At 42.3% G+C, this 27,317-nt stretch overlaps 1 protein-coding gene across 5 annotated transcripts; it reads left to right on the top strand.

The window, feature by feature from the left end:
- On the top strand, nt 1-26,064 carry SERAC1 (serine active site containing 1). Of its 5 annotated transcripts, XR_014154463.1 has the most exons (18): nt 1-158; nt 1,838-1,929; nt 2,854-2,890; nt 5,153-5,289; nt 5,972-6,061; nt 6,810-6,941; nt 8,203-8,324; nt 9,450-9,578; nt 10,311-10,424; nt 10,589-10,751; nt 11,816-11,966; nt 13,883-14,024; nt 14,488-14,588; nt 15,983-16,080; nt 18,315-18,497; nt 19,015-19,158; nt 22,058-22,273; nt 25,245-26,064. XR_014154463.1 is itself a non-coding variant. In XM_081854334.1 (17 exons), the coding sequence occupies exons 1-17, from the start codon at nt 64-66 to the stop codon at nt 22,192-22,194; spliced, it is 2,067 nt and encodes a 688-aa protein (XP_081710460.1). In that variant the 5' UTR covers nt 1-63; the 3' UTR covers nt 22,195-23,826. The 5 variants fall into 5 exon arrangements, 4 of the variants coding, with proteins under 4 accessions (XP_081710460.1, XP_081710462.1, XP_081710463.1 ...); XM_081854334.1 differs by lacking the exon at nt 25,245-26,064 and having other exon boundaries at nt 22,058-23,826; XM_081854337.1 differs by lacking the exon at nt 25,245-26,064 and having other exon boundaries at nt 57-79; nt 22,058-23,826.
- Nucleotides 26,065-27,317: the final 1,253 nt, after the last annotated feature.

Genomic DNA, 27,317 nt, shown 5'->3' with positions numbered 1-27,317 from the left:
GCAGCGCCCACCCCAGAGAGCGTAGGCGGCGCCGAGAGCGTCTCTGTTCGTTGAGCGCTGGGAATGGGCAGATGGGCAGGTAGGCGGGGGCGCGAGGAGGCTGGAGCTCCTGGGCGGCCGCGGGGATGTGGTGCTGAAGCCGGCGCTCGGGAAGGCAGGTGAGGCGGCGGGGGACGGACTTAGCGCTGGGAGAGGTCACGCGCGGCTTTAGCACAGCTTTCCCCCGGTCCCAGGCCCGCTCGCCTGCCGGCCGGCCGGCCGCTGCTTCGGGCAGCGGCGAATGCTTTTCGTCGTCCAAGACCTCAGTCCTGTGCGCCCCCCTTGGGGAGCAAAGCTCCCCTCGCCCTCTTTTGCACTTAGGGGTTTCATTTCGACGGAAACGTGCCTGCCTGGATGGAAGGGCTCTTTGGAGAGACGCTTCTCTTCCAGTCCGAATTAAAACCTTTCTCCTCCCTTAATGTCGACACTCATCAATTCGAAGTTAGTCATCGCCCCCACAGCCGCCAGGCTTGGATGTGTTGCTCCGGAACCTTCGCTGCGGAGCAAGTTAACGCGGTTATAACATAAAGCCACTTTACTGAAGCGTCGCGTTTAGGCGGTTTCGATGGCTTTAGAAGTCAAAAGGCCATTTTTGTAAGGGGTGCTTTAATTGGCTTAGATCAGTTTCAAGCGGGCTCTTGAGCTGTCTGCCGTGTTTGCAACAGTGGCGGGTGGTGCATTCCGGATTGCATCGTTCTCACTGAGTCACTCGTGCAAACGCACAGACAGGCCCATCCCCACCCACATGTGCCTCCCTAATTACTAAGATTTGCAGTGAAGGCTTTTTTATGGGTTGAGGGATGAGTGGGAGGAAGGAGGCTGCATGCAAGAGCATTCTAACCACTGGATCCAAGCAAGTGTTAGACTATAAAGCAGACTAGTTTCCTGCATTGAGGTGATAGTCTGGGTGATGGGCCATTAAGAGAACAAAGGGAAAGGGGTTCTTTGGGAGAGACCAAATACAGTGGTACCTCTAGTTACGAACTTAGTTTGTTCCGGAGGTCTGTTCTTAACCTGAAACTGTTCATAACTAGAGGCGTGCTTTCGCTAATGGGGCCTCTTGCTGCCGCTGCGCCACTGGCACACGATTTCCGTTCTCATCCTGGGGCAAAGTTCTCAACTCAAGGTAACTCTTCCAAGGTTAGCGGAGTTGTAACCTGAAGCGTTTGTAACCTGAGGCGTTTGTAACTCGAGGTACCACTGTAGGTAGACCCTTTCCCTCAACTCAGAGATAATTAGGAGGGCGAAAACCAGCATTTGAAGTAGAGTTTTGGGGCTGTGATTTGAACTAGAGGGAAAGCAGCAAGCTGCAGAGTCAATCAGAGCAGCATGTTTGATTCTTGTTTGAATCCAAGGCTGCTGCTATGGGAGAAACAAGACCCCTATGGGGTGCTAATGCTGTGAACCCCTCCATGATAGGCTCAGGTTGTATATATGTGTAAATAGACCATATAAAGTATCATAAAGACACCACAGTCTGCTGTGCCTCTTTTCCAAAAGGAAACATGAGCCCTGACCAAGTGCTTGGAACCCCTGGAATCTCGCACTGCTTGGAGATTGGGCTGGTGTGCAACAGTACATAGAAAAGATAGGGTTTTCTCAGTTATTGCACCAAACCTGTGGAATGCTATCTCAAGGGACACTAAACAGGCACTTTTGCTGCTAGCCTTCTATTGTGCAGTTAGAAAGCATTTTACGTAGATTGACAGGCTTTATCACCATTTCTTTCTGTTTTTAATGTATTTTTATTAAAGATTTTCTTGGTTTACAACTTTATCACCATTTCATACTTTTACAGAATGTCACTGGTTGCTTATTGTGGGATTTGTTGTCGAAAGATAGGAACTCTTGGTTCAGCCCAGAAGACTGACCAATCATGGAAAGACATCCGTAAGTGCAATTCTATGATTACTAGGTTAACAGAAAGACATTAATCATTATTTTTACTGATGAGTTGTTTCCAGATTGGCTGATAAGCTTGCATGTCTCTGAGATGCTGCTGAACCATAGCCATCTGGGGAAAAGGTGAACAATGCTGATTAGAGTCATCAGTAAAAGTTAAGCACCTTAATACAACTTAATCCTCCAAGTACCGGACTGATGCTGTTTAAGTGAAAGTAGCTTCTGGTGGTGCATCCCTTTAATCATGATTAGTAATTTTAAATTTTTCAAAATGATAGTAGAAGGAGCATGTCTGTATAAAAAGCAATGAAGTTGCTTCTGCTAATGGAAACAAAAATGACTTTACCAGCCAGATCCTATGCATGTTTATGTAGAAGTAAGTCTCATTGAATTCTTTAAGCTTTATTGCCAAGCAAAGGTGCCAAAGATTGTAAGATTTGTACAAACCTCATTGTGACTTACCCTTCAGATAAATGTGTAAGATTGCAGCTTTATTTTTTAACTTTTTGTTTTATTTATTAAACATGAAGAAGCAAAATATGGTCACATACAGAATCATAACAGAACACAATCTAAGGCAAATTGTAAAACATAGTCATGAGAGCTGCAGCTTTAACACTGTTCTTATATCTACATTAGGTTGGAGTCAGAGAAAGTTAGTTGCTCTTGGTTCGTAACTTTTCACATTGACTTGGGGCCTAAGACTGCAGCCTAAATTAGCCGTACTTAACTTACCTGGGAGTTACCCCAAGTGAATTCAGTAGGACTTATTTCTGAGTAGACCTGGTTAGGATTGCACTGTAAGGCTGGATCCATCTGATTACTGTTTATGATGTGATGAATAATTCAATATTTTAAAACCTGCTTTTTTGCATATACAGTGACACTGAGTTGTTGTTTTTAATTTTTAAGGGAAAATTGCAAAATTAACTGGCTCACTTATTTTAAGGTAAGTTTGAATATGCAAACATCCAAATAGTTAACAATGAATTAAAATTGAATGTAGATGTGTGTGTGTGTATCTGTATTTCCGGAAAATACAGTGGTACCTCAGTTTAATAACTTAATTCATTCTGGAGGTCCGTTCTTTACCTGAAACTGTTCTTAACCTGAGGTACTACTTTAGCTAATGGGGCCTCCCGCTGCCGCCGTCTGTTCTCATCCTGAAGCAAAGTTCTTTACCCGAGGTACTATTTCTGGGTTAGCGGAGTCTGTAACCTGAAGCATCTGTAGCCCGAGGTGCCACTAAATGAGCAAATGCATGATGATGATGATAATGATAATGATGATAATAATAATAATAATAATAATAATAATAATAATAATAATAATTTATTTGTACCCCCGCCACTCTGGGCGGCTTCCACAGAAACCAAAAATACACTAAAATCACACATTAAAAACTTCCCTGAACAGGGCTGCCTTAAGATGTCTTCTGAATGTCAGGTAATTGTTGATCGCTTTGACATCTGATGGGAGGGCGTTCCACAGGGCGGGCGCCACTACTGAGAAGGCCCTCTGCCTGGTTCCCCGTAGATTTGCTTCTCACAATGAGGGAACCGCCAGAAGGCCCTCGGCGCTGGACCTCAGTGTACGGGCAGAACGATGGGGGTGGAGACGCTCCTTCAGGTATACTGGGCCGAGGCCGTTTAGGGCTTTAAAGGTCAGCAACAATACTTTGAATTGTGCTCAGAAACGTACTGGGAGCCAATGTAGGTCTTTTAAGACCGGTGTTATGTGGTCTCGGCGGCCGCTCCCAGTCACCAGTCTAGCTGCCGCGTTCTGGATTAGTTGTAGTTTCCGGGTCACCTTCAAAGGTAGCCCCACGTAGAGCACATTGCAGTAGTCCAAGCGGGAGATAACTAGAGCATGCACCACTCTGGCGAAACAGTCTGCGGGCAGGTAGGGTCTCAGCCTGCGCAGCAGGTGGAGTTGGTAGACAGCTGCCCTGGATACAGAATTGACCTGCGCCTCCATGGACAGCTGTGAGTCCAAAATTACTCCCATGCTGGAGATGTAGTTTTTAAAAGAGATAAATTATTGTCATATGTTGCATTTAATTCATTGTTTGGAAATTGTACCTTCTAATCTTAAAAGTGCCAAAAACAATTGAATTAGACATTCTGTTGGCTTTCCACTTTGTTTCTTAGCCATTAGCAATTTTTACCTTCCTAGGTTCAAAATGGACATTAAAAAAATTAATCAAACTTGTGCTTTTAATGCTCATTTTAGGAGTAGGTCAGCTGTGTGTTGCTTACTCCAGTGAAAAGCATTGAACATTCACTGTGCAATTGAGTGGCATGTGCTAAGTACTTCAATGTTGTGACTGTTCCTTTGCCTCCCTGTTTGGCAGCTGAATACTGTGAATCCTATTGCCAAAGGAACTTATGTTACTGCTTCAATCAAAGATTGCTCAGACTTGGAAATAAGCAGGGGGAAGTGGCGGGTTTGGTGGTAGTTTGCCCTCTTCTGTACTCGTCCAGGCTTCATTGCTGACAACAGAGATCTTCTCTTCTATATTTTAAAATTTGTGTTGGAGATTATCCATCTAAAGTTCCCAGACTGCTGTAAAAGAACTGCTAGGATGTCACAAGATGAATCTGCCTGCTGCACATCTGCATAGTTCACTGGTCAGGCCTTTCCTAACCATGATCTGAGTTACTGGATTTGAATGTCACAGGGACACTCGTTTAAGAAACCAAATTAACTTTGCTAAAGCTGGGCACAACAGGGAGAGGTGATGAGGCAAGGAAGCTTGCTAATTGGCTAATTTTCACTGGTGATATCGTGACTGCCTCATGGTTGTCTCATGATCTATGATTTGCTGTGATCTGCTCAGGTATAAAGACCTCTGGATTTTTGTCAATCGGGGTCCCAGTTCCTTTTGGAAGAGATTCCAAACTGGGTCCTTATTGCCTGGCAATAAACTTCACCTTCTAATTCTCCATTGCTGTGTCTGCCTGATCCTTATTAACGCCAAGTGGGTACCTGCTTACGTTCTCGTGCATCAGTGAGGAGGGAGTGAATGGGCAACAGCTTCTTCCTGGGCTGATAAACCATGGTTTATTAGACCAGATCGGTATGCCTGAACCAGCCCATCATGTTTAAAATTCAAAGAACCGTACATACACATGCTTCCAATTTGCATCTTAAGAAAAGTCATTTTTGAATTTTTGTATTAATACTTAAACTGATATCTTTCTTTTTAAAGTGGTTGCATCTTTGCTATATATGAAGTTCTGGCTTTAAGGAAGTTGTTCTCTTTTGATACCCAAGTGGTACAGCAAGAAAAACTGAAGTCCTACATTTATTTACAAACAGTTTCTTTAGATCCCAGTGAATATCAAGGTAAGAGACCATTGGGCTTTTATGTTATTCAAGAAATAATGTAGAGAACAAAGAGGGGGGAAATAACATGAATTCTATGTTTAATAATTAATTTTATAATGAATGATTTTAGAGTGTTGTTTGTGCTGTACTTTTGTACTGTTTTATTGTTGTTGGCCGCCCTGAGCCCGGCTTCGGCTGGGGAGGGCGGGATATAAATAAATAAATATTATTATTATTATTATTATTATTATTATTATTATTATTATTATTATTATTATTATTACTGCAGTGCTCAGATTAGTAGCAAAATTTACTTCACAAGCACCAGGATTTTGCCTAGGTTGAAGAAATGCATGGACTGGAACTTTTCTTAGTCGATGTGCAGACCTCTTAAGAGTGCTGCTGATGTTACGAACATTCATTCCTAGAAGCCAGGGCAAGTAGCCAAGCCCCATTAATCCTGAGTCATACCTAGGGAACCAGCCATTGCTTGGCCTGCAGCACTGTACACCTGGTGCCATTGTACAGTTTTTCCTGGTTGGCAGGTTTTGTCATAATTGGAGCCCAAAGAAATATGTGTGTGGGAGGGAGAGTTTGTAATAGGACATGATCTCTATAAGAAATGCGCTTAATATGACAGCAGCCTTTATGTATTGTATGACCCTAACTAAATCAGGCACTTTTGTTGTTTTTTTAATAGGGATTACTTACCAAGTGAGAAAAGAACTTCACAGAGCAGCAAGGAAAATACTAGAAACAAATGCTAGAATTTTCCGAAGACCATTTGATGGTAGGTTTGATCAAATCTGCTATACCTTAAGAGTGTTATTCCTAGGTTTAGCTATTTAACTTTGCTCTTTGTCTCTGACAGTGTCCATTGAAATGCCCTTACTGCCTTGCCTGTTAGCTCTGCTTACCTCATTCACTCCAAACCAAGTTCCTTGCTTTCCTGTTCTGTAGACTGCTTATCGGGTGTTTTCAGTTCTGCCCTAGCTCAGCTAGGTCTGCCTGCCTCAGAATAACCATATTTTAAGGTAACAGGTTTAGAGCTACATAATGGCAAAGCTGTGAACCAGAAAGGTCCCAGTTTCAGTCGCAGCTCTGGCACCAACTCACTATATCACAGCAAGATGCAGATGATAATACTGACTTGCTGAACAGGATTGTTGTACGGAATATTGCACTTAGAACACTTTTAAGCACAGCTTATATGCAGAGCATAATTAATTATACAATAATGGTTTTATCAGTATACAGCATACATAACTGTTTCTTCTGTCCTGCTGCACTTTCAGCTCATTTCTGTGCACTGTTTTTATTTTTATTGGTAAACTGCCTTGGGTCCCTGTCAGGGTGGCAAGGCAGAGTTTAAATAAGTATATAATAATTATACTGTTGTAGAAATAATGATTCCATCTGTTGAATAATATGCTTTAAAATGCCGCTTCTGGAAGAATTTCTCTTCATTTTCTGCTGATAATGCAAAGTTTAATTAACAACTGCAATCATTTGGTTCTTATTTTATTTTTTGAGTAAAGAACGCTTCAGTACTTTTGACGCAGATGAGCATGAGTGTGCCTTGTGGCTCCTTGTGAAAAGAAGCCAGTCAGAAGATAAAATGGTCCGATTACAAGCTGTGCAGGAATTAGCCTCCAATTGCTACTGGCATGGTAAGATATTCTGTTATGAAAGCTAGTGTTTTACCTTGTGGCCCTTAACTCACAGTTATTACTATGGAAAGACCCCTCAGGCTAGGGGATAGGAATACAATCTAAGATAAAGTTCTCCTGTGAAGGAGATTTGTGCAGGACAGCATCTCAGTATTTTGTTTTTTAAAATACGTTTTTTTGTACGCATTTAACGCTACATATTTTGTAAATATTTAACTTGGGTTATGCTCACACTAGTGGGTGTACATTGGATAGATTTCCTATATACTGCAGAATCACTGCAGCATTTTCATATTTGGCATCCTGTTTAATCTTAGCCTTCAACATGGGATCAACTTCTGAATTATTTACCAGACCTATCATCCTTTATCCTTTTGTCTGCTGTTTATTTGATCAATCTTTATCTTGCTCTTGAAATCTTAAACAAACAAATATGGTTCTGCAACAATATGAGCAACCTTGAGGTTGTTCATAGTTGTTGCAATTGGAGCTGATCTGAAAAAAATCTCTTAAAAGTATGGCAAGGTGGTTAGAGTGTTGGACTATGACCTGAGGGACTGGGGCTCAAATCCCTACTTGGTTATGAAGCTCACTAGGTGACCTTGGGTCAGTCACTGCCTCTCAGCCTAACCAACTTGCAGCATTGTTTTTGGGATTAAATGGGGTGGGGGTGGGAAGAACCATATATACTACCTTGAGTTCCTTGGAGGAAAAGGTAGAATATAAATGCACTAAATAACTGGTTTGTATTTTCATTTTAAAAAAATATAAAAGAAGAGGAATATTTTTAGTTGTCTGCCATCTGTTTAGAAAAAAGCTAGCGCTGAATATCCAGTTTTGACTCGGCTCTACAACCTACCCATTGAGGTCCAATGCTTTAAGGATTATATCAATGTTCATGTGAGCGCCTGGTGTATAAATTTATAAATTGACAAGCTAAGTTTAAAAAAACTAAATGTGGACACTAGGGTTTCAAATCAATCCTGCAGCTATTCCCCACTACCACCCTGAAAAATTGATTTTTTTTTTATCCTATTTGTATTCGACACCTTAGTGCATACAGTCCTTTCCAAATAGAAGGATGGAAAGTCTCTTCTTTTTCTGTTCCTCCATACATTGTGAATTACCATATGTCCTCACTTGCATTTATTGATTGCAAATTTGTATTGCTTGCTTACTTGCATGGACTTTACAAAACTTTATAAACAAAGGCAAATATTTCAAGTTTGTTTAAGTCCTAACTCTATTTGTTCTAATACAGATTATCAGTATAGGACAGCTGCCCAAGCAAGTGATCAGAGAACTACTATTGGTTTAGCTCGAAGTAAAGATGTTGACCTGCGGTTTTTCCTGCTACCCCATCTTTTACCAAAACAAAAAGATGTACGTATTATGAAATCCAGACTTCACCATTTTTCATAGAAGTATTTTGAAATCTAGTATCTAGGAGTCGACCCATATAGCTGGTCTAACATAATAACTGATTTACATTTTCATCTATGTGGATTAACAACAATTTGAAATCTTAAGAAGAGTTGGTTTGACATTTCCTAAGTTAAGGAAGGTATCTTTCATTATTCAGTCCCTATGGCTGATGGTGACTTCAAGATCAGGGCTTAGATTTAGGGGGCAGAGTCATGGTGCAGCCTGGAATGAACAGAGAGAGAAGTGGAGATGAGATCAGGGATATGTCAAGCCATGCCATCCCTGGGAGTGTAGAGGCAGGGACACAGAAATGAACTGAAGTCTGTAGGCAAACAGGGAGGAATTCAATGAATGACAAAGGAGGTTGCTCCGTCAGTGCAAACATTGCTGCTTGCATGATGGAACAATCTCCCCTCTTGTCCTCTGATGTGCTGTTCTGGGGGTTCTCCCCTCCCCAGCCAATTTGGGGAGCTTGAGAGGCGTGTCGGGGGAAGGGGGAGCTCATTTGTGCAGGCCTCAGTCAGTAGGAGCAGTCAGTTGAATCTAGCCCATAGCAGGAAAAGGAAAGATCGAAGGACAAAACACAGTGACATAAAAGATTAACTGGAATGAGTGCAGAAGGTGAAGAGTGGCAACTACTGGATGCTCAGACTGGGGTCTGCAAACTGTCCTGGAAACAGTTGTACTTTGCAAAACTTAGGGCACAACTGAACTGCATGACAGACTGCTCTTCCAGGCAGGCTTGGACATGTCTCCCTAAACTAGCCTTGGCTAGAGCTAGCAGTGAGCAGAAACATCTAGAGAAATCCTCATCCTTCTACCACATCTGGAAGTCAGTTCAAATTGCTGTTATTGTTAGGTGGCCCTTGCTGTGCATATTATGGAGGGCAAGATGAAACATATAGAAGCAGTTTCCAAGATATCTAAGACCCATGGCATCTAGGGCAGTAACTTCAGTAGCAGTTAGGCACTACATTTTTCTGATGTGAATTGGTCATTTCACATGGTTCGTTGTTTTTACATAATTTCCTGGTGCCTGCTGTTGTGGGAGGTGTTAACAGGTGCTTTTGGTTTACATTACAGGCTTGTTATTCAGAAGATGAACTTCTGCTGTTGCTGGCAGCTTTACCTCAGACAGATCTTGACCCGTGTGTACAATATTTTACATCATTGGCTTTAAGAGAAAGCAGCCAGACCATTGCTGCACGAAAGGTGTGTTCCTAACTCTAAATATTTTGACAAAAATGGAACAACGCATGCTCTGAGTTACCAATGAAGGTGGAAGAGGCTTGACAGAACAATTTTATCCTGATGTCTGTGTTTACCTAATCTGTCTTCCAGTTAATGTGTGAAACCATTAAAAAACCACTCTGTCTGCCAGTAAGTTCTTCAATTTTATGTACCATTCTGTACTAGCTTGCCTTTTTTCTTCTTACTATTATTTCCAGCTCTGAATATGTTCTAGGAATGGAAATTCCTTGAATCCATCTCGTTGGGTGACTCCTGACACACACAGTAACATTCTTAAGGAAATATATTTTTTGTCTTGAGAAACAAAGTCAGGATAACATAAAGGCTGGTGATTATTTTTTAAAGAAAAAAATTATCAAAAATTCATTTCCATGTTTAATTCATTTTCCATAGTTTAATAGTTTGGGAGGTAATCTTAATAGCAGAAAAGCTCTGCAGTGCTGCTGGACTGCCTGTTTTGCTATCTTGCTAACTAGTCCTAGCTATCATAAACAGGAAGCATTAGCCAGTACATCTTATGGAGGCTGGAAGTTGAACCTCTCTTCCATTTGCCCCGTCAAGTTACCAAGATGGCCTAATCCTTAAATGCAAATTTTACAAATCTAGTTGTAAGGAAAGCTTTTAATGTTGACTTCTCTTTTTTGAAATGAATTGAAATACATTCCTGAATATATACATATTTTTTTATTCCAGGGGGCCTTATGGTGTTTTGGTGGAAATGGGCTTCCTTATTGTGAAAGTCTCAGTACTGTTCCTTCAAAGGCTGTGGAACTCTTCTGCTTACAAGCCTTAGTGCATCATTCCAAGGTAATTCAGTAGCAACACCACCACCTTCTTAAGCCTCTGCAAATAGATGCCTGTTCCCTAGATACAATTTCTATAATGATTTTTATCTGGATGGAAGACAAAACATGTCACAAACTATTTGCCAGCTAAAGATAGTCATGATAGTACTTCCTGCCTAATTTCAGATTCCCAGTCATTGTGATGAAATTGAAGCAAGTGGGGGGCTTCAGCTGCTGCAAAAACTATACCAAATCCGCAAGGATTCCCCCAAAATACAGAGGAGCATCATTCACATAATTGGGAACATGGCGCTTAATGAACAGCTTCATTCATCTATATTTCGTGCAGGTAATAGCAAAGCTTATGGTCTCTGAAAAATGGAGAATTAACTGAAAGAAACGGGACCCTGTAGCTTTTTCTTTATAATAGTCGCAGATGCTTTTTATTCTGTTGGGTTCAGTGGGGCTTGCCTCCAGGTAAGTGGGCAGACTGTAGTCTGAGATAATGTGCCAAGTGGTCCGAGGTGAAAGGAATTCATTGCTGGGTTATGAATGAACCTTAATGGAAGAACATAATTATGCATAAGTATAGCCTACTAATGTAGGCGACATGTTTCCTTCTATTATTTAACACTTTAAGCCTATTTATACAGTCAGCTGATTATCCATTCTTATCTGTTGAATATCTGATGCATTCTCATTCTGAGAACTGCATATTAAATGGTTGTTTAGAAAAGGTGGTGGTCCCTCCGTGCGCCAATACTGCAGTGATTCCAGAAGTAGGGCAGTTCCCTACATTCTTATCAAATGTGGATATGAAATAATTAAATAAAATAAAAAGATTTAGGAACTGCAACTGGTAAGGCATTTTCATCAGTGGGCTGTGGAAGGCTGCTTGTTCAAATGCTCCCCTGCAAGCAGACAAGTAGCATATTGGAGGAAGGCTAGGCTGGGCCCTTTTCCCTGATATGCTAGTTCTAAAAGTGCAAGGAGAGTTTTTAAAATAGGGAAATATTTGAACAGGCAACCCCTCTCGCAGACTGCTCTTGTTGAGTCCAGAAAAATAAACTTTACCCTGTGATTTCTGCTGCACATATAGACTGACCACAATTAATCTTTGACATATTGAACTTTTTCTTATAAGAACACCTTCATTGCACCTTTAAATGATGAGCTTGAGAAACAGTATCCAGCAGAGCATCACAATTTTATCTTTTAGACACCAGGAATCTTATCAAACTTGATGGAAACTGTCAAAGAACATACTGCAAAAATCACTGTGTGTGTTTTTGTGTGTGTGTTTCCTACTGTACAGTAGCAGCACTTGTTTCCCTTTTAAAATGTTTAATAAATGGATTGCCCTTTTGGTCAGTGACAGGTGATGATACATATGCTTGCTTGATTCAATCCTAGGTTGGGTTTCTGTACTTGCTCATATGATGAAGTCTCCACGTGTCATGGAATCCTCCCATGCAGCAAGAGCCTTGGCCAACCTAGACAGGGAAACGGTGCAGGAGAAGTATCCAGAAGGAGTATATCTTTTGCACCCACAATATCGAACCAAGTAAGGAGACAGCTTCCTATATACTGCCTCCTCCCTCCACTACTACCACTTCATTACTCGCAATAAGCCTCTCCATTCTAAAGTTCACCCGTTTCTCTGTGGATAGATTCCTCTCAGGGCCGGATCATAAATGCTTGCTCCTTCCTTACATGATGGCTTGTAGGTGAACATTGGCATGTATGAAAGGTACCTAAGAGAAATTGTCTCTGGAGAAAGTTGCTGTGCAGCTATTCCATTTGACCCTACCTCATGTACCCTTGCAACAGGCATGCACATGTACAACCCTGCTTTGGAAAGGCTTAGGAAAAAATATGTCTGCCTTTATGACTACCCTGTAACCAGGGACAGCCCACCTGTGAGGCAAGGTGAGGAAACCGCCTCAGATTGCAGGATCCACAGGGGCATCACATCCAGCCTCCAAAGAATGCCTTGCCCACGGCTGCTGCCGTGGTGGCAGTAACAGCTGCAGTGCACTCCTTGGAAGCCAGACCTGCCTCTTCAAGACTGCCTCTACAGTGGCCTCTCGACAAATAGGAAGCACTGCTGGTCTCCTCCCACCCTTGTTCCCGATGTATATTGTTTCCCACTTGTTCCTGTTGTAGATCTCACTCATCCTTCTTTCCAGATGGATCAGCACCATTTTGTGGTTCGCCTCCGGTGCAAAAATGTCTTAGTCCAACACTGCCCATACCATTTATTCCTCATAGCTTCTCTGATGGTGGACAGTACTTAGTGGTGGATAGAGTGAGAAAGAACTCTAAACATATTAGTGTGAGTGCAATCCTCTGCACATCAACTTGGAATCGAGTCCCACTGAGTTCAGGGGGGATTTCCCCAGAGGAAGTAGATATAGGATTACAGCCCAGATTGTTCCGTTTCACTCCATCTTGGGGCAGAAAATGTTCCCCCTAGTAGAATACATCCTGCAGTTGTTACGAAGTTCCTTTGTCTCATTGAAAAGAGAGGTTCTGCAATGCAATGTTTTAGTAGCAGGCTCCAGTACAGAGAAACTTTAGGCATTCCTAAATTTCCTTAAACTCAGGAAGATTAGACACAGTCTTAACCATATATGTAAATCTCACTAAGGTCAGAAGTTTGTCACCTTAGCTAACATTTTCTGGATTTGCCCTGCTGGTTCCAAGGACCAAGTACTTGCTGTTTTGGGGAGCAGTGTAAAGCTATTTAATACGTTGCAGCTTTGGGAAGTGTAGGCTGTAGAGAAGCAAGTGACAGGGAGCCCAGGGGCTGAAAGAATGGCACAGAAGAAGACTTTTGAAAAAAAAAGCAGAGGAGGAAAAAAGTGAACCCAGAAGGGGCAAAGAAGCTTCACAATACTTAAAATCGGTCTGGGATTGTGTACTGTGGAGCGTGAGGGGTGAAGATAGGAGTAGTGGGGTGGTTAATCAAAATACCAGGCGGCTCAAAAGAAGTGTCTTCTAAGCCTAGAATCTGTACGGCTCAGTCAATGTGTGTAGAAACTAGCTGACTGTACAAAAGTAAAATTCACATTTGCTACTGTGCTTTAGCATGTGGCCCTCAGAAGGTTGCCCAGAAAGGAATGCGGCCCTCCAACTGTAAAAGGTTATTCATCCGTGCTCTAGATTATAATGGGAGAATTCTTCCATTATGGCCTTTTCTATTGCTACAGCATTGCAACTGTGTCAACCATAAGGCCCCACTGAGGGCCCCAAAATACATTTTGCTTCTGCCCATTTTAGCTTCACAACAGCTCTGTGAGGTAGGTTAGGTTAAGAGCGAGTGACTGTAAGCTTCATGACTGTGTGGAGATTTGAACCGCGATCTCCCAGCTGTTAGTCCAAAACTCTAACCAGTACGTGTGATTTGGTAGCAATTCTTTGGATGCCGGCTTCTAGTAATGCATACTCCCTTTTGCAACTTCTTATTTCCACTACCAGTGAGCCCATTAAAGCTGATGTCCTTTTCGTTCATGGTCTTTTGGGAGCAGCATTTAAAACATGGCGGCAACAGGACATAGAGCAGCCTGCTGCTGAGAAGGAAGTGGATACGGAAGACGATTATACAGAGTGCTGGCCAAAGGTATGGACAATGCTATTTTTCTATGTAAAGAAGTGGCAGAACTCACTATGAAAGCTTCCCTTGTTCTCTTATAATGGCAGTGGCGCCCACCTGAGAGGCGCCCATGCAGAGATTTAGTGGCACACATAACTAATCAACCATCCAGAATGACAACAGTGCTGTGGCCTGGAGTGAAAATGCTTACACAGGTTTTTTTTTTGGGGGGGTGTACTGTGGTGGGGATACCTTGTATGCTAACACTGAATTAATGTTTTTTAAAAGAAAAATGAGTTCAGATTATAAGACATCTAGCAAACTACTTCAGAAAGAAGCTTCAGTTTCAAAAGAGCATACTCTATAACCATACTTTTCCAATTCACTGTCTGTCTTGAAAAAAGATGACTAGTTTTGATTTTAGTGCCTGAAACCCAATAACTTTTGTGAATCCAATATTCTGTCTTGTTTTCCTGTATTCTCAATGTAGACATGGTTGGCATCTGACTGCCCGTCACTTAGAATTATATCTGTGGAGTATGATACACATCTGAGTGACTGGAGAGCAAAATGTCCCGTGGACAGCTACAGGTAAAAAATGGAGGGCACACAAATGGGGTGGGAAGTAGAAACTGTGTGATTATACCGAGGCAGACATGGCGATTTCCATTTCTGCTTTGTAAAGCATCTTGAATTGTTTAGGAACTAATGATGGTGACAGTTGTAAGCAGCCTAAATCCACATTTGCATTTGATCAAAATAATTGATTGTTTTTTGTAAGCTCCAGTTTCGCAGAATTGGCTGGGCCATCCTTTGGCATGTACGAAGCTGCCTTATACCCAGTCATATCACTGGTCCATTTTGCTTGGGGTTCTCTATTCCAGTCATCAGCAACTCTGTAAAGGCTCGCAACAGAGTTCCCAGCTTGCTCCCTGAGATAGTTTTTTAAACAAGAAATGCCAAGGGTCTGAGCCTGAGTCCTTCTGTATGCACAGTCTGTCCTCTGTCACTGAGCTGTGCCCCCTCCCTCAAGTGTCACAGGAGGCACAGTTACTCTAAACCCAGTTTGATTGTCCTTGACGGTTTTAAAACACCAGCTTTGGCAAAATCTGCAAAAAAAATAAATCTAATCATAACTGCATGCACAGCAAATCCCATGACCTTAAGACTAAGGTGAACTGTCAGTATAAATTCACAAGCAGTTCTGGAAAGTTTGCATTGCTATTTATAAGCATGCCAGCTTTTAAGGAATGAATCTGTAATGCTGCCAAGGACCCTTGAGACGACATCTAAGGACCCTGCTGAATTCTAGAATTTAGTGTGCTCTTCTGCTTTTGAACAAGTCCCCATAGATTTCTTGAAGTTTTAACTAAAAAGGCCTATTTGAATATTTGGGTCAACTCTGGCTGCAATCCTGCACACAGCTAGGCTGCATAAATCCCATAGACCTCAGTGGGATTTTAACAGCCTCAGCTGTGTGCAGAATTGCACCCAAAATCTCTTTAGCATCCATGCTGATTGGAAAGGGGCATTAAGTAGCTGCTTGCAGTCAGCATGCACAACCTAGCTGGAATGCATTGAATCTATTTTTGCTTTTTAATAACTGCAGTGGTTTTGAAACGTACTATTCTCAGTAAACCCTTTCCACATCAGCTATTTGTGCATCTGCCAAAGGACCCCGATGTACTGCAGAACATCCTGAGGCATGTTCTAGGGCACCCATGAAAATAAGGTGGGACCCTGGCCAGACCTTTTGGGTCTCAGTATTGCCCTGCTTGATCTGAGAATGTGGCCTAGAAAACACCCATCCCTCTCCCATGACTGTAGGTGGTGCACAAGTTGTTTCTCGGTAAAGCTTGCTCACCAGTACTGACCTGATTGAGGAGCCCTTGCAAGCTTCCTTGGCTGTCCAGTGTTTCCCAGAACAGGGTTTAAAAGCCGCTGCCTTTGCATCTGCTACTTGGTTTTCTCTCCTTGATTTGCAGGGAGTCTCTTTCCTACAAGAGCACTGAGCTTCTCAAGAAACTGCGAGCTGCTGGTGTTGGAGATAGACCTCTTGTATGGCTGTCACACAGCATGGGGGGCAAGTTATTTAATTTTTTCTTTAAATTGCAGTGTTCTGCAATTTCATGTATTTCAACCATGTTAACTAGGGGTGCTTGAGGGATTTGACCTTTGTGAACTGACCTAATCCACATCACCCTAAATTATGTTATAATTATGCTTCGGATTTCACATTTCCCCCAATTTTGCAATGTTCTTTTAAAAATGCACATTTTTAGGATAAAACATATTTAGAAATGCATGGTAAAATATATCTAGGAGTGCATGTTCTGTGAGAAATTACTTTCAAAAATAGGTATTTAAATACCTATTCAGAGACAGATATTTTACAAAGATGGCATGAACCAGAAATAGGCTGACATGTCCATCCATAATGTTAACTGGTGTAAAAAGATTGCTTCTATTTAAGGACCATGAAAGACTATATATGTTTCGCAAGAACTGCCACAGGACATGGTATCATGAACTGGAGGGCCAGCAGCAATTTTCCTGACATACATGTGGTTGGTGCTCAGACAAGGGAGGCTTTTTCCTGTGCCATTCGTCGAATTTCAGTTTTCGACCCAATTGTCTCATCTGTACAAATGGATAATTAGGTTGGCAGGCCCAGTTCCATGTCTTTTAGGGTGGGGGGCGGGTTGTGGGCAGAATGGCATAGTGGTCTCCCAGCACTGACCACTCTCTTACTTGGGGCTCTGGTGGGGCTGCTGCAGCTGCCGGCCTTGTATTTCACCCTCATGCTTGTGAGTGGGGTTACCTAGTAACAGTGATGTTATGGGTAGGATTCAAGCTGATCGGGACTCAGAATCCATTTAGCTCTCAGCCCATTATATCATTGCCACTGGGTGTGCCTGCTTCTAAGAGGGAGACTAGTCGCCTCTCCCTCAGAGAGCCAAAATGGCAGCTAGCGGGGACCCCAGATGAGGAATTGATCTGCTGAGCCCTGCTAGGATGGATATGCTCCCAATATGCCATGTGCTGACATGTCTCTGCATTGGCATACAATCATTTGGATATACATCTACCTTGACATTACCTACCTTGACATTACCTGCCATCACCATTTTGCCTGTCAACTGCAATCTCTTTATAAAAGACCTGTGGGTATAGGGCAGTATATAAATTTAATTAATAATAATAATATGTGTGCCTCCCTACATGTGGCGACTGTTGTCAGTGTAATAATGCTGGCTGATTGGGCATGGTGTTCTGGGTTGGCTGTGGTATCCTCACATGGGATGTTGCCACAGGCTGCACCTTTGCAGTTGCTGCACCTTGTCTTTAACGTTTATTTGAAGAGATTGTTCTGGCAACGATCAAGTCATCAACATGTAGAAAGTTTAGATAGGCAATAAGGCCACATGTTGTTAATTTTCACAAAACCATTCTTCAGATTTTGAGTAATACCCAACTTCCAGTTGGTGCAAAAAAACCCCACAAAAAACCACAGGGCATATATACAGTTAATGTCCATAAAAACCAACAAGAAGTTATTAAATTCTCTGCTGTTCTACAGGGTGATTGGTTAGGGGCTGCATAGAATATATTTGGGTTTTTTATCAGTGTTGCTCAAGAATTCACTTTTCCCAGTAGTAGAATAATATAGTAGCTTGTTTTTTAAACAATGTAAGTTCTTTAAGTCAATTTACTGTCTTATTCAATCCCTTGATAGTTACCTCATATTTTCTCCAGAATATTCTCCAGTAGTGGGATCTCAACTATTTTCCTTGCAGAGATTCTGAGGAAACTAAATTAGGAAATTGAAAACTGCATGTTAAGTGTAGGGATTTGACTCAGATCTGTTTTAATTGAATGTTACATTAGTGGAAAAGCAAAAAAGCAGTGGTTTTTAGCTATACACATCTTTTCTCTGACATAATGAGAATACCAGGATGATAGTTATGGTTGGCTAACAGACCTTTGAGGTAAAAGTAAAACTTCACTAAAAAGGAGCAAGTGGGCCCCCCCATTTTTATTTGCAAATAGAAAGAAGAGGGTTTTTTAAAAAACAAATCAAAACACGGTAACAAAAAAACATTGCTAGCTGGCATTAACAAGAATAAGATTACATTCCTCTTATTTAGTATATTACCATATCTGCCTAACTGACAGAATGTATTAGTGCTTTTCTGCGTTTTCATCTTCGAGGAGCACATCTAACAGATGAAGGAGAAATAGGATAGGATGTTTTGTACATTAATTTAAGCATCATTCTTGCATTGGTCCTACTTTATAAATATATTTTCTTGTCAGGTCTCCTGGTCAAGAAGATGCTTCTGGATGCTTCCAAGGACTCTGATATGGATTCCATTGTAAACAACACCCAGGGAATTGTGTTTTATAGCGTTCCTCATCACGGCTCCAGGTTGGCTGAATACTCAAAAACTGTTAGATTTCTGCTTTTCCCCTCTGTGGGCGTTAAGGAACTCAGCAAAGGTATGCTTTGGTTGCAGTAATTTAATATTTAGAGAGTTTGCATGCACACAAACCATTTGCGTTGTTTTTACCTTGCTCAGGAATGTATTTATTTGTGGTGCTTATTCCCCGCATTTCCTCAGTTGAGCTCAAAGCAGCTAACAATAAATTAAAACCATTTAGACAACTATAAAGTAACAATAAAAGTAAAACTTCACTGAAAGGACAACTGCTCAAGGCCCCAAAGCCTTCTTGAAGAAAGTTCAATGGAAAGAGTTCACAACACAGAGAATATAGATATTGCAAATCTGACTGAAAAGCGAAAGGGAACTGTACAGTGATCTGTAAATGGCACGCTGTCTAAGACTGTGTTGCTTGCCTGTGCCATTCTAATACTAATCCCTCAGAAGCAGGGCTTGACAGCAGATGTGCCTGTCTGAACTTAAATCTAGTTATTCCAAGTGCACCTTTCATAGGAAAATGCTGCATGCAAACACAATCAGAAATATGCATTTAATTTTCTTTCTTGTTCCCCTAGATTCTCCTGACCTTAAAGTACTGAACGATGACTTTCTCTCATTTGCCAAGGATAAGAACCTTCCTGTGTTGAGTTTTGCAGAAACAATGCCAACACGAGTCAGCAGAGTTCTGAGCCTGCATGTAGTACCAGTGGAATCTGCAGGTATGATATTCTCAGCATTCCCTTTTTAAAAATGTATTGATCTGGCAAGATATAGCCATGTGAGTTCTGTGATAGAAACATCCAGAAATGGATGCAGATAGAAAAGATGGTATAAAAAACCAGCGTTTCAGATAAATTAATGATTGACGTCTTTCTGGTGTAAGGCTGGATCAGCCACTCTCAAAGAAACCCTTCTCCCAACTTCTTCCTCTCTTTCTCATTACACATTGCTTGCATTTAAAGTGCTGTGGGCATAAATTTATATGAACACTTTCAGTAGCACAGTAAAAAGGTTGGAGCCACAGTTTCCATGCATTGTGTATTAAAAGTTAAGTACAGTCGTACCTTGGATCCCGAACACCTTGCAAGTCAAAACGTTTTGGCTCCCCAACGCTGCAAACCCAGAAGTGAGTGTTCCAGTTTGCGAATGTTCTTTGGAACCCAAATGTCCAGCAGGGCTACCGCGGCTTCTGATTGGCTGCTCCTGCAGCCAATCGGAAGCTGTGACTTGGTTTCTGAACGCTTTGGAAGTTGAATGGACTTCCAGAACGGATTCCGTTCAACTTCCAAGGTATCACTGTACATGGATTTATTTAATGTAATTAAATAAAACAGAGCTCCAGCAGCCATACGTAATAAGAATAGAGGTATCAGTGGCTGCTATTGATGATAGTTAACGTGTTGTTTCCGGTATCTCAGGCAGTAAGTCTCAGAACAGCAGTTGCTAGGGAGTGCAAGTAGGGTGAATTTTACTGTGCTCATGTGCTTAGGTGGATTGCAGAGTTGTGGTGCAGAGTAGGGATGTGGCTAAGTTTTAAAATATTGAATCTTTGCAACTGGAAAACTCCCCCCACCCCAACAGCTAAAACAGAAATGACAAGAGAAACCCCCAAGACTATAGTTGACTGAAGCTGTCAGATTTGCATTTTTTTGGTACAGAAAGTATTGGATTAAAGTGTAGAGATCTTTCCTATTCTAATTAATTCAAGAGGGTTCTGCTCTGTGTGATCCAAGCTGATGCAAGCTGGAAGTTTGTAGCTAACAAGCAAGTTTCTATTCTGCCTGGAAACAGGCAGAAGGTTTCTGATGTTTGGCCTATTCCTTCAGAGAAGCAGAACAGCTGATTTAAACTGGTTCTATTACAGTGGTACCTTGGGTTAAGAACTTAATTCGTTCCAGAGGTCCGTTCTTAACTTGAAACTGTTCTTAACCTGAGGTACCACTTTACCTAATGGGGCCTCCCACTGCCCCAACACGATTTCTGTTCTCATCCTGAAGCAAAGTTCTTAACCCGAGGTACTATTTCTGGGTTAGCGGAGTCTGTAACCTGAAGCATCTGTAACCTAAGGTACCACTGTATCTCTTTATGTCAAAGTCTATAATAATAGGCCAGAAGGAGCCTGAGTTTCACTTTCTGTCTCTCTTTCCTTCTAGTGTGGTATTCTGTATATAGTATGCTAAGTGTTAAGATCTTAGTCTTATTGTAAGTTTAAGTTAAGTCTGCTGCAACTGGATTTCTTATGGAGTGTGCCGATCCTGAAGATGTATGTATTTGTGACCGACATGCTCATTTGCCTTCAGTAGTAAACTCTGCTGGATGAAATTGCCTCTGGTCTATTATTGGGAATCCTGCAACATGTTTGTGCTTTACTCTGCTAACTGTACATTGGGGTCTGCTCTGGATCAATATGAGCAGAGTCAATGACAGAAGCTTGCTCACTATACCTTCTGTGCCTAATGCATGGATTACTGTGACTAACATACATTTTAAGGTGCTCTGCCTGCACCATTTAAAACCTGGTTCCAAGGTAAATTATTTGCCCCCTCAAAATTTTTACTTACCGTATTTTTCGCCCCATAGGACACACTTTTTCCCCTCCAAAAATGAAGGGGAAATGTGTGTGCGTTCTATGAGGCGAATGCAGGCTTTCGCTGAAGCCTGGAGAGCGAGAGGCAGTGGTGCGCACCAACCCCTCTCGCTCTCCAGGCTTCAGGAAGCTATCCGCAAGCCTTGCAAGCTCGGCGGGAGTTCCCGCGGGCTCACAAGGCTTGTGGGCAGCAGCCTGCAGCCCCGGCGAGTGTCCACAAGCCTTGCGCGCCCGGCGGGAGGTACTGTCGAGTGCGCAAGGCTTGGGGAAGCAGCCTGCCACCCGAAGCACGGGGAGCCTTCCGGAGGGCTCCCCGTGCTTCGGGCGAGTGTCCACAGGCCTTGCGCGTCTGGCGGGAGGTCCCGCCGGACGCGCAAGGCTTGGGGCGGCAGCCTGCACCCTGAAGCACGTGGAGCCCTCCAGAGGGTGCCCTGTGCTTCGGGCAGGTGTGGCAAGGCTTGGGGCGGCAGCCGTGGCTGGGGGGGGGGGAAATATTTTTTTTTAATTCATTCCCCCCCCCCCAAAAAAAACGCAAGCTCCAGGGACAGCTGGGAGGCGCAGCGCGTCTTCCCGCTGTCCCTGGACCTGGTCTGCAGGTGGGCGGCAGAGAGAAGAGCGCTTCTCCCCGCTGCCAGCCCTGCAAGCTCCGGGGACAGCTGGGAGGCGCAGCGCGTCTTCCCGCTGTCCCCGGACCTGGTCTGAAGGCGGGCGGCGGGGAGAAGAGCGCTTCTCCCCGCTGCCGGCCCCACAAGCGCCTGGGGGGGGGGGATAAAATTTTTTTCCTTTATTTTCCCCCCCAAAAAAACTTGGTGCATCCTATGGGCCGGTGCGTCCTATGGAGCGAAAAATACGGTAGCTCTGATCCATAGATAATTGTTGGCACACACAATAGAAGCACGACTGGTTGTCCCCACATAGCAAATGGGAAAGTGCATCTCCACCAGTATCACAAGGTGGGTGCTGCTGTGTATCATTTGTGTCTTTTCCTTGACATTCATTGGTGCTGACTTTTGTTTTTTGTTTTCCCCCAGATTTAGGCATAGGAGAACTCATTCCCGTAGATGTCAGCCACTTGAATATTTGCAAACCGAAGAACAAGGACTCTTTCCTCTACCAATGCACACTAAAGTTTATTCGAGATTCTTTAGAAAGAAAGCTGGGAAACTGAGGAACTGCGCACCAGAGCTTTGCTTCTTTGATGTAATTCCTAACACATTCTTGGACTGAAACAGGGGCTGAATTGACAGGTACAGCACAAGGTTTTTTGCTGTCAATTGCTTTTTAACAGCTCCTCTAACTGCTGACCTTGGCGTGTACCTAGGATGTGAAATGGCCTTTTTACCTGAAAGTGACCCTTCTTCCCTTGAAAGAGATGACCCTGCTTGCTGCTGCCCATTGGAACCCTGCTGGGCAGACTCAGACTGCATTTTTCCTAGATTCGTTTTAGCCAGACCCATGTACTTGCTGGTTTGGGGTTGAGCACATGCTGAAACGTAATGTGTGGGTGTACTGTGAGGAGTAAATGTGCTGACATAGTAAGGACACGCGATTACCCATCAGCAACAGAAATGCCAGTTTTATGGTATGATTTCTTATTAGACAAATTGGTGTGATAAAGAAAAACCTAGTGCTGTCTGTAAATAATAGAGAAAAAATGTATAGTGACATCTAAACCTGCAAAGCTAGACTGTGCCCTTTGCATCTGCTTGCCAAGCAGAAGCAAGAATATCCCTCAGAGTGTAGATTTGCTACTGCATTTGTTTTGGAAGCAGGGAAAACACTTCAGTTGCTGCAATTCTGTGTTCGCTTATTTCAGAGAAAGCCCTCTTGAGCTCAGTGGAACTAACTTCCAATGAAGCATACATAAGAATTTCTTTTAAGGACTAGTTCATTTTATTATTCCCATTGTGATGGCCTTTTCTCTAGTCATGTTAAATAGGAGTGTTGTGGGAAAGAACGAAACTTTAAAATCATTGCTTTCTCCTGCATGAAAGGCTGAATTAATGCAGATAGCTTTCTAAACCTTCACTGTCATTGTGGTAGCATAGTATGTGTTTGCCACATGCATTCTAAAACTCAATGGACACAAACTTAAGGCCTACATCATCTGAACAGCTCAGCCAATTCTATACTGTAATATTCAGAATGCCAAGCACTGCAAAAGGGAAGGATTCTTCCCTTTGAATAAATGCCTTTTAAGTATTTCTGACACAGTTATTTAACAGTTCTTCCAGTCTAAGAACTGATGTTTTGATCAACTCTCAGTGGCCCAATTCAGACATGCCAAACCATGGTTTGATAGCACTACACAATATAGAAATTTCTGGTGTGGAGTTGTGTTTTTCTATAGTCCATCTGCTTAGCATTCTCATGTTAGCTGCTCTGGAGGTGAAGTAAAAGCCATTATTATGAATGGTCTAACCAGAAAGCATGCCAAACCATAATTAGCACAAACCCACTTTATTGATTTGCCTGCTCCTATAACAAACTGTGGTTTGAACATGGTGGCAAACCTTATCTAAGCTTCCTTAAACATGGTTTGATTGATATCTGAATAGAGCCATTTTGTATGTATCAAAAAAATCTGCCTACAAGGCAGAATGGGGGAGCTCTTTATTAGAAACAAGCTACTGTAGTATTGCCTTGCACAGAAAATGTTTTATCTATAATGTTGGAGCTGTTTGAAGCAGGCCATGTTCCCCTTCTCCCCTTAAATTAATCACATGTGGTTTATACTGTAAATATAATTCGTGTGGTATCTGTGTTTGGGCATTTTCAAATAAAACCAAAACAATTTTAATGTTTGGAGATGCTAAACTTTTAAAGCTGCTTAAAAGTTAATGTATTTTATATTAAGCAAGTACCTGCAGTTATAACATAATACACCTAAAACAAACATGGGAAACTTGTGAACCTCTCATCATTCCTAATACTGCCTGAGTCCAAATCGCCTGTAGGATTGCAGGTTCCTCACTCTTGGCTTAAAGGTAAAGAGTATAAAACACAGCTGCACTCTTAACTCTCACAAAACTCTCAACCAAGCCTCGCTAACCACTTGATGGTGTATGATGTCATTTCATTTTGGAAACTAAGTAGGTCAGAGCCTGACCAAGTGCAGCCCAAAGGATGCTGCCTGGAAAGGCTCATATCTGCCACTGGGCTTGAGAGTTCAAGCTGCCATAGCAGAGACTGCCAAACATCCATCCACCTCCACCCCAAGAATCGGCTTAAAGTGCTTACTGAGCACAGTGAAGCTGGCTGTTGGGGTCGCCAACTTCTAGCCCTGCTCCCGTGCCTTTAATAGCCTGTAAAATTCATAAATTAGGTAGCTAAAACTTCTGTCCAACAGTCTTTAACAACAAGACTCCAAGGGTCATCTACTCCAGTCCTCTGCAACGCAGGAATCTCAACTAAAGCATCCATGGCAGATGGCCATCCAACCTCTGCTTAAAAACCTCCAAGGAAGGAGAGTCTACCATCTTTGGAGGGAGTCCATTCCACTGCCCAAACAGCTCTTACGATCAGAAAGTTCTTCCTGATGTTTAGTCGGAATCTTCTTGCTTGTAACTTGAAGCCATTGGTTCGGGTCCTAGCCTCTGAAGCAAAATTCACATATAACTTGGTACTGCTTTTTAAGACACACACACAAATCAACCATCTATGAGTAGCATAGCATATGAGCTAAGAAGAGCACATGAATTTTTGCTGTAGTCATTTCAACGAAGATGAATGTACAGTGGTTGTGGTGTATAACAATAATTTGGGCTAGTCAACCAAATGTTGACTTCTTCCTGTCACATGAGCCAGTAGCTTACAGATCTCGGGGGTGGGGGGTGGGGAATCTGTTCTCCATTCCCTTACCCTTCAGCCTTTGGTTAAGCTAGCAGTGAGGACCCTCTGCCCCATGGGCCTAATTGAACCCATCAGGCTTCTGAATTTAGCCTGTGAGACCATATGGGGCATTCCATAGCCACCCATCAGTCATATGACAGATTTCTGCACCTATCTCTATTAGCATTAAGTGCTCAGATCAGAGATAAGGGATTTCCTCACACAACAGCACTAAGATGGGAGACGAGCCTCTTCTTGTTACTTAATAGTAAAAAGCATCAGTAGATGCTTATCTCCAGTCTTAGTGCTGTGGGACCAGTAAGCTTAACCTTTCAGCTCACATCTTGTTATGTGGGATCGAGTGTTCTCTTTCCATGTGCTCTGCAGGGCTGGAAGGGAGCGCTGTTCTGTGTCATCCTTTTTGAAAGATGAGTGGCTGAAGAAACTTGGAGAGGTAAGGGGCAATAACTTGCCATGCTCTCTTCCTACTCTGTTTTGCAGTCTTGATAAAATGTTAAAACTAAGGCCTAGCTCACATGTGTATGTACATCATTTAATCTCTCATCACATGGTTGCTTAATGCTTGATGGCTGATAAGCTGTGAAAACTGTCACGTGAAACACCTTTTACACCAAATTTGTAGAAAGTATTGTGTCTAACTGACTTGTGATTTGTTTGATACTTCACTTTGACATGACGCAGGTGATGAGTGGGCAAATAAACATGTGACCTTGTCCTAAACTGTATAATGGGTAATAAAACGTCTTGATGAGGAACAACCATGAAACCGAAATTCAGTCTTCCTCTTCTATGCCATGAATTATTGAAATATTTTGTCTCTTATCAGATGTGAGAATGTATGTGGATTTATTTAGACACAGTTCTCTGTACGTATTTCTAGAGTTGTATCCTTAAGCACAATTTTTAGTCTAGAAATCAAAGTTCTGATTTCCCAACAAAAAACATTTTAAAAACAGTCAAGCCACTTGACAGCTTTTTTATTATACCAATACTTTTTTAAAATTTGTATTTGTTCAGACTGAGCAGCGTGAACTGCAATTGATTGCACAGAGGACGCTACTGGCAAGATCTAAGTTTTAATGAGATAGCTCACCAGTGAGCCAGTTATAGGATATAGTGCCAAAGGCCAGATACTTCACTTCTTCAAGCAGTGTAATAAAAATAACTTTTATTTGCAATTTATAAATTGACTTAAATTGGTTTTCCTTCCAATGCTTTTATTATCATGCAAATTAGCTGCCACAAAGCTGTTAAATTATCTTTGTTGCAGAGAATATTGGCACTAACTTATAAACCATGCTCCTTTTTAAAATAGGCATTCATGTTTTATGTTGAAATGTCGCCATAAATATCCAGTGATAACTTTTTAATTTCTTCATTAAAGAGAAAGGGTGAGGGGTTTCGTAACACGTTCCGCAGGAGTTAAGCTGAAGATTGTCATTTGTCCTTACCCACCTTTCATTTGTGTGGGACACTCAAAATAGCCTCTTGAAATCCTACCTTTTGCTAAGTGTTGAGAATGAAAAGGATAGGTGGAAAGTAGAAAAGGGGTTGGGAACTGGAGCTGGCTAGTGGGCTGGATCCTCGTCTCCCCTGCCTGCTGTGAGCCATATGTGGCAAGTGGGCATCACACATGACATCAGGCAAGTGGTGTGACTTTTGAACCAAATGGCATCACCTGGCAAGTCTAATTGGGTCCATGAGCAGGATGTTTCCCACCACTGCAGTAGCATTTCTGTTCTAAGTCCTGATCCAGAAATGTACCTGTGCAGAAGTAGGCTGCGTGTATGGCTGCTTAACTGCCCAGTGCTTTGAGAATACTAGTGATCCCTTTTGGTGAAATGGAGTGCTTAAGCACAAGACAACTTTTAAGCCCATCAATGTTGTTTCTTATTATAAAATATACTTTTACCTTCATGGCCTACTTGTGAGCTTCCCAGAGTCAGCTGGCTGACCACTGTTGGTGATGAAAAGTTGCAGAAGACTCATAGGTCCAATTCACCAAGGACCTCCGTTACTTTATGCTGAAGTGAAGTGCACACTAAGCAGTGAGGTCTCTAGCAGTTGCCAGTTTCTGTCTATACTGAGTAGCAAACCCACTTTGGGTCCACGCCTCATTTGGTGAGAGAATTTGCCTTGGTTGTGCTGATAGATTGTTTTTCAGGTGGGATGAGGAGTAGGACTCTGTTGATTCTGCTTTGATATGGTAGGTCATGTTATCCTCCTGGGCCATCTCTGTGAGTTGGGGGCAGTGGTTTATGGTGTTTACAACCCAAACCAGGCTTTTCCAAATAGTAGTATTGGGTGACTGTACCTCAGGCCCTCTCAAAATTCATCTGCAGGCTGTTAAAATCATTAGGAGATCTTGGACAAGGTGTCACCAGCTCCATTGTTCTGTAAATCAGCAGAGGCAATGCATGTCTGGAAATGGTGTCTGGA

Source organism: Podarcis erhardii (assembly GCF_964252035.2).
Source record: "Podarcis erhardii genome assembly, chromosome: 3".
Classification (NCBI taxonomy): Eukaryota; Metazoa; Chordata; class Lepidosauria; order Squamata; family Lacertidae; genus Podarcis; species Podarcis erhardii.
The sequence above is the reverse complement of the archived record's forward strand: the minus strand, read 5'-3'. Positions and strand labels throughout refer to the sequence as shown.

Bases quoted from the DNA above. Each gene is read 5' to 3' on its own strand.
- SERAC1 (XM_081854334.1), top strand. From the start codon at position 64: ATGGGCAGATGGGCAGGTAGGCGGGGGCGCGAGGAGGCTGGAGCTCCT. The intron at 6,942-8,202 runs GTAAGATATTCT...GTTCTAATACAG, and splicing joins CTCCAATTGCTACTGGCATG to ATTATCAGTATAGGACAGCT. The intron at 11,967-13,882 runs GTAAGGAGACAG...TTCCACTACCAG, and splicing joins CACCCACAATATCGAACCAA to TGAGCCCATTAAAGCTGATG.